Here is a 7,251-nt window from a genome sequence, read left to right on the forward strand (position 1 = left end):
CTCAAGTGATCTGCTCTCCTTGGCCTCCCAAAATGCTGGGATTACAGGTGTGAGCCATCACACCTGGCCTCCAGTACATTGTACTTTGAAGTTAGAGAAATGGTAACAGATCCGGCTCTGACTCCAGCCCCACCAGTACACGTGGTTCCTTTCCCTGGAGTAGATGCCCCTAGCTCCCCCTACTGGGGGCCCTCTATTGCTTAGGGAGCAATGGACCATTAGACAGTTGTCAAGGTGACAGGCACCTTGGAAGAGGCACTTAGAGTAGGCAGCCTTGGGTCATCATCAAGGAGGTACTAGTCTGAGGGCTGAGGGGTGAGGCCGGAGGGAACCGTCGGGAACTGACCGGTGAGCTGAGTCAAGCGGAGCTGGCGCAGAGCGTGGCTGGAGTTGGTGTTATAGTTCAACATGACGAAGATGGCAAACTTCCCATCATAGACCTGGGTCCCTCGCACCACGCGGAGGTTGGGTAATGGTAGAGTAGAGAACTCATTCATGGCCACAAGGACATAGCCTGTCACTTCTCGAATCCACTGTGACAGAGCAGATTATGTCAATGAGAGAAACAACAGGGCAAAAAAATTTCAATCCCCTCTCCTCCTTCAGGCATTAAAGACTCTTTAACTCTTAATTCTTCTTTCTTTCCTTTCTTTCTTTCGTTTTTAAATTCGAGACAGAGTTTAGCTCTTATTGCCCAGGCTGGAGTGCAATGGCGCGATCCTGGCTCACCACAACCTCCGCCACCCGGCTTCAAGCAATTATCCTGCCGCAGCCTCCCAAGTAGCTGGAATTACAAGCATGCGCCACCACATCTGGATAATTTTGTATTTTTGGTAGAGGTGGGGTTTCTCCATGTTGGTCAGGCTGGTCTTGAACTTCTGACCTCAGGTGATCCGCCTGCCTTGGCCTCCCAAAGTCCCGGGATTACAGGCGTGAGCCACCGCACTTGACCATTTTTTTTTTTCTTTTTTTGGTGAGACAGGGTCTCGCTCTGTCACCCAGGCTGGAGTCCAGTGGCATGATCTCGGCTCACTGAAGCGTAAAACTCCTGGGGTCAAGTGATCCTCCCACCTCAGCCCTCCAAGTAGCTGGGACTACAGGTGCGTGCCACCATGCCCAGCTAATTTTTGTATTTTTGTAGAGACAGGGTTTCCCCATGTTGCCCAGGCTGGTCTTGAACTCCTGACCTCAAGTGATCTGCCTTCCTCGGCCTCCCAAAGTGCTGGGATTACAGGCATGAGCCACTGCACCTCACCTTAACTCTTGCTAATTCCTATTTTGGAGTAGGGAGTAGACTGTGTCACACTACTGTGTCACTTCTGGGAGTGAAGACAGGCAGCTTTCTCCTCAAAGCTCCTCATGCCAGGAGGGCCCTTTCCTCATCTCCCTAGGTACCCTCTCGGTCCTCAGATGTCTCTCTGCGCTAGTCCCTGCTGACCTTGCACTACAACAGAACACCACCTGCCCCTGCCCCTGCCTCTGCCCCTGTCCCCTATATATCCCTGGCTACAACAGTGAGACCATAGGTCCCAGATTACAGCCACTGTCCCCAGAAATACGTGGGTTTGGATCTTAGGAGCTCCTGAGTCTTAGGAAGGGTGAACTCCAGCAGAAGGTAGCCCTGAAGAGGGAAGGAGGGTTCTAGGGGAGAATAAAGAGGAGCAGGTTGAGGAAGGAGGGTGGCGGGCACATTAACCTGCAGGAAGGAGAGGTCGGCATTGTGTCCCGTGAGCACAATCTCGAGGTTCCCCATCACCACCTCACACCTCTCGTAGAGCTTGTACAGTGTCTGGTATTGGTTCTCAGCATCGCCGGTCACACTCAGGCCATTCAGAGTCCCAGGACACACTGTTCAAAGCAGAGGGAAGAGTGGCTGAGGGCTGGACACAAATTCTCAGCCCATCTACCATCCCCCAAGATCACCCCCTTGGTTGCCCTCTTCCAGTTACATTAGACAGGATCAGAGGGCATTTGCCTCCAACCCTCCCACAAGCGATAGGCAGAAGCTGTAGTGGCGTGAGAGCTTTCTCTCTTCTCAGAATCCCTTTACCATCCCATGAATGGGAAGGTGAAAAGATTTCCTTTTTCTACCTGGGACCCCTCTGTGCCTATTTTGGGTACCACTTTGGGTACTAAGGGGTTAATAGAGAAGGATGACAGCGAATTTGTTTCCCTCCCTAGAAAAGAGAAGTTAGGAAAGGGTCGGAACTTTGATTACCCTCCTCTCCCCCTCCAAGTAGGGCACTCACTTCTCTACCCTCATCCTGCCTCTCTCTAGGTCCTGGAATAAATATCTCTTTGGGGCTAGTACACAGCCCCTATTGTGTCAACTGAGGGTGGGATGGGGGCAGAGGGTGGGGGCAGTGCCTGGGGCCACAGTCCAGCCCACAATGAGGCGATTCTATCCAGGAGGGGGGCTGCCCCACCCTATCCCTAGACACCCCGTCCTCAGCAGCACTCCCCTCCACCCTCAAGCCTTGGGCTCAGACAAGTGACCTCAGTAGAGGAGGGAGCTCTGGCAGTGGTGGGGTGGGGGGGGTCAATGGGAGCTTTGTCTTTAAAGCTGGAAGATAAGAAGCTGGTTGCCTCCCCCCCGTTCCTAAACTCAGGCTTTCCTTTTCACTCTCTCTCCCTATCCCAAAACACTCTAGCAACCTCAGCATCACTTTCCAGCCCTAGAGTGTTTTTTAGCAAATACAGAGACACCTGGAGAGAAATAGTAGGAGATGCCCCACACTGAGCCTCCACCCAATTTCATTGTTAGAAGAGGTTCATGAAAAAGCCTTTCACCATGGCAATCTTCACCCGCACTAGGGAAGAGCCTAGACTAGAGGCACATGGCATGTCAGCCTTGGGAGTTCACTCTTTGCAAATGTGGTGGACATTGGGCTATGGGAAATCCTGGACTCTGAAGCCCTACCCCAGTCTCTTTCCTCTGGTTCAGCGAAAGACCATGTGTGGGGTGGGGAATAGGGGGTAGATACCACCTGTTCCAGCCACCCTTCCCTGAGGCAGTGGTAGTCAGTGGGAGGCAACAGTGGGAATGGAGGGAGGGAGACCGGTGAGGCCCCAATCCCTCTTCTATACCCCTAGTCTGACTTCTTGACCTTGGAGGGCTCCTTATCACTCCCCATGAAGGTTGGCTAGTCCCAGCAAAGAGAGCTAGTTCCAGAGGAGCTGGTAACTCCAGGGTCCTTGGGTTGAAATGAAAGAGACTAGGAAGGTTAGTCATTTATGGAACAGCCCCACCCCAATCTCCTTCCTGGCAGGACACCCCCTTTCCCAAGTTATAGTGCCAACCCTTCTCCCCAGATAAGGGAGGAGCCAAGTTTTCTGCACAGGGAAGTAGTAGTGTGGGCACACACATACACACACAACATACACATGAACACGTACACATTGGTCCTGCTGGCCCAGGAACCTATAGTTGGGTTTCCTTGCAGGAAGTATTTCAGGTGGCCCCATCTATCCCACGTGCCCATATGTGTTTGTGCAGACTTTGTGTCTGTGCTTGGAAGGCTACAGTGTTAGAGGTAGCCCAGTTCCCTGCTTCCCTGAGTGTAAAGTCCATATTACACAAACAGGGGGCAAAGGGCCTAGGCAGGAAGGGAGCACAAACAACACGTCTGGGGAGGAGCTAGGCAGCTTGGGGAGCAGGGCAGGGGAAGGGAATCATAAAAATCCCTCCTGTACCCAGGGTCCGGGAACATAAGGAGGGGCAGTGGCACAGGTCCTCCTTTGGTAGAGAGCACTAGGGGTGGGATAGAGCCAGAATCTCCAGCCCCTCCTCAACCAGAAGCCTCCCCTCCAACATCCCCCACCCCCATCAGAGCCAGGACAAAGGGGCTATAGAAGGACTGAGACAGGGCCGGATGCCCAGAGGCTGCAGGACCCAGATAAAGGGTAAAGAGACCCAACCATGCCTGCCTCCTGCCTACCCAGGGAGGATGGCCAGACTCTGGTACTCCTGGGTTTCTAGGTGAAGATTGCAGGAGTCTGGATGGGACAGATACAGTCACCCCACTGCTCCCTCCCACGCCAGTCCCCAGACCACCCCCCTCCACCAGCTGGGAGTGTTCACATCTAAAAATCCCAGGATCTAAATTTAGGCCCAGCAACTGTGGGGGAAGCACAGGTGGTTTCTTCCACTCCCACACTGGGGAAGGGGCCCTGGCTGTGCCAAACCCCAAGCTGAAATCTGGGGGGAGGGGAGGAGATCCACAGAACTTCAAACCTCAGGTGTCCACGGTCCCAGAGACACCCCAAAGGGGTGGGCTCAGATAGCATGGGAGTCGGGGGAGGACTGGAGAAGAGCAATCCAGGGCTCTGTCTAGGGTCTTCAGACAATAAGCAAAATGGGGGCAGGGGGCACAAGATGGGCCCAGGTAGGACTCCCCAAGGCAGGAGGCTTAGAAAGTAGTAGAGGTGCCCTCTTGATCCTCCGGTTGGGGAGAGAAAAGACAAGAGGCTGGACATCCTTGCCCCTACAGTTCCTGGCCCAGCGCCTTGTGTATAGTAGATGCTCAATAAATATGAGTTGGGTTGACCTGGATCTTGACAAAGAGATGTTGCTCAAGCTCTGCTATTCTAAGGAAAGCGGGCGCCAGCCTCTGTTGGGCCTCCCGCCTGATGTCACCTGAACTTGGTCCTCTGGTTAATCTCAGACCTCCCCAGGGCAGGCTCACTCACGGAAGAGGAGGTGCCGCTCCTGTTTTTCCAACACCAGAGAACAACAACCCCCTCCAACCTTCTGTAGCTCCGCCCTGTCGGCAAAACAACGAAACTAGGAGTAGCAGAAATCGGTGGGGGGCAGGAGGCTGGCGAGCAAACCGAGACCCTTCCGCCAAGGCCCCCACCTCCAAGCACCTCTTGTTTACAGAATTAAGGTCCCTGCTCCGCTCCCTGCAGGGCCGCTCAGAAGTGTGAACTACTGTTTCGGCCTCAGCCTCTTTTGGGGAGACCTGTTAGAGGGTCGACGACGCTCTGGGGAAGGTGGCGTGAGGGTCCAGGAATGCCGCCCTCGGCCGGACCACGCCGATAACCCGAGCCTGATCGCCCCACTCCCAGGTGGTCCTGGCGTACCGAGGGCAGCACCCACACCCCCACGCCGCCTGAGACCCTGCCCATGCCCTTAGAGGCTGCGCGCACTGGGTTCCGGCTCCCAGGTGCCGAGCCAGCCAGTGCTCTCGCGCCACTTACCTGCCTGAGAGTTGCCCACCTCGGAGCCCCGGGCCAGGTTGAAAAGCAAGCCCAGCACCTGCAGAGCGCCGTTCGCCCTCATGACTCCGCGGAGGGTGAAGGGAGCCCAGCCGAGTCCGGCCCGGGGGCCCCTAGACTAGGACATCCAGGCAAGAGCCACCTGAACCGCAGGCGAATTGGTGGCTGCTGCGGCGCAGCGGAGGTTGCAAACTGCAATCGGAGCCGGAGCCGGAGCCGGAGTCCGGGGCGGGATGGCAGGGGAGGGGTGTGTGTGTGTGAGAGAGAGGGGGAGGGAGGAACGCAGAGGGAAGGGGGTGAGTCACGGCCGCGCCCCCTCCCGCGCGAGGCTGGAGTAGGGATTGCGGAGCCTCGGACTGCCCGCCCCGAGCGCGCCACGCCCCGCGGTCCCGCAACTTGGCGGAGCAGGTCGAGGATGGGGCTCACCCTAATTTTTCTGCAGGAGCTGGGCCAACGGGAGGTCAAGATTTCAAAAGCCCCCAGATCCAGGGAAGGGTAATGAATGAGGGAGTGGTAAGCGCTCCAAAGCCCTGCCCCCTGAAATTTGGCCTCGCCCATTAACCAAATCACTCAACTCCCCTAGCCGGTTGGTTCACTTGGTGGATTTTCTCTCAGAATGTGAATATTTCTCTCTGTGTGTTTTTGAGGGGGAGGGTGTTTTTTGCCTCACGTCCAGGCCACCTCAGTTTCTCCCAGACTCGAAACCCCATAACTCATCCACCCAGCCCAGGAACCCGAGCCAAAGAGGCCGCGTGAAATTGCACTGTCTCCGGCCGCTTCCTCCTCCAGACCCGGCGCCGGCCGGGCCTCTCCCGGGATTTGGATGGGGGGCGGGGGTGGTTTCCAGCCTGAGAACAGACCCCGGAGCCCGCCTTTCCACTTCTACCCCGGGAGGGGCTCCCGCACCTGTCGCCGTCCCCTCTGCTGCCCCCCACGGCCGCCTGGGAGAACAGCTGCCTCCCCTTCCACTCTGGAGTCTGGCCGCACCGTCCACGCGGCCGCAGTTCCCGCCGCTCTTCTGGGGACCCAGATGGGCACACACCAAGGCGCTCACACCCTCCCCGGTGCCTTCTAAGTCCAGGCTCGCGCAGGAAAGGGGTGGGGCGGTGAAGCGGGATGCGGAGAGGACACTAGAGACTGCGTCCACCGATGGCGTGGATCTCTGGAACCTCCAGCACCAGCTGCCCGGACTGGCCAGAGGCGGTCGGGCTCGCTGCGGGCTGCTGCCCAAAGCCCTGCTAGTCCCGGGACGGATCCGACCGGCGCCGCCTGGTGCCCAGCCTGTGGCAGTGGAGTCCCAGACGACCTTGCATTTCAGATCCCTTAAACTGGTATTGGGGATCTCGCCCAGAGAGCCTAGTTATTTTCCCCAGAACTTCAAGCCTGAAGACTTCGAAAACAGTTGAGTCTTGATAAACGAAAATTTCACCCCTCAGGCCTAGCAAGGACTACCGGCTAACATTCCTTAAACAGGCTCCGTATTGATATGCAACCTAGAGGGCCTGTTCTCTATTGGAGAACCTCTGCTTTGGGGAGGTTGGCTTTCTCCAGATCACGTGTATAGCAGTCATAATAATAATAGCAACAACAAAACCATTAACATATACAGTATCTCCATATATCATTTCATTTACAAAGTATGTCCTCAAACTTAGTGCCTTAGAGAATGTGTCACTTAACATAAAAATTATATGATTTAGGCAATATAACTCTCCATTTTACAGAACTTGAAATGTGTGACTTCTCCAAGGTCATCCACCTGGTGACTGGTGACAGTGGTTGAGGTGATCAGGTGACTGACAAGTGGGGCTCAGACCTAAAATTTCTTTCTCTTTTTTTCCCTTTTTCTTTCTTTCTTTCTTTCTTTTCTTTTCTTTTCTTTTTTTTTTGAGACACAGTTTTGTTCTTGTTGCCCAGGCTGGAGTGCAATGGCTCCATCTCGGCTCACTGCAACTTCTGCCTCTTGGGTTCAAGCGATTCTCCTGCCTCAGCCTCCCAAGTAGCTGGGATTACAGGCGCCTGCCACAACACCCG

General features: G+C 55.4%; 1 protein-coding gene across 1 annotated transcript in view; it reads right to left on the minus strand.

Annotated features, from left to right (window-relative positions):
* ERBB3 (erb-b2 receptor tyrosine kinase 3) overlaps window positions 1–5,715 on the minus strand; it is a 22,936-nt gene extending 17,221 nt beyond the window's left edge. The window contains exons 1-3 of the mRNA XM_011926209.1: window positions 5,200–5,715; window positions 1,697–1,848; window positions 347–533 (exon numbers count right to left, since the gene is read on the minus strand). Of these exons, the coding sequence (XP_011781599.1) occupies window positions 347–533; window positions 1,697–1,848; window positions 5,200–5,281 (421 nt within the window). The 5' untranslated portion in view covers window positions 5,282–5,715. The remainder of the gene's footprint in view (window positions 1–346; window positions 534–1,696; window positions 1,849–5,199) is intronic.
* Between the last annotated feature and the right edge of the window lie 1,536 nt (window positions 5,716–7,251).

This window comes from Colobus angolensis, unplaced genomic scaffold, assembly GCF_000951035.1.
Source record: "Colobus angolensis palliatus isolate OR3802 unplaced genomic scaffold, Cang.pa_1.0 Scaffold67, whole genome shotgun sequence".
Taxonomy (NCBI): domain Eukaryota; kingdom Metazoa; phylum Chordata; class Mammalia; order Primates; family Cercopithecidae; genus Colobus; species Colobus angolensis.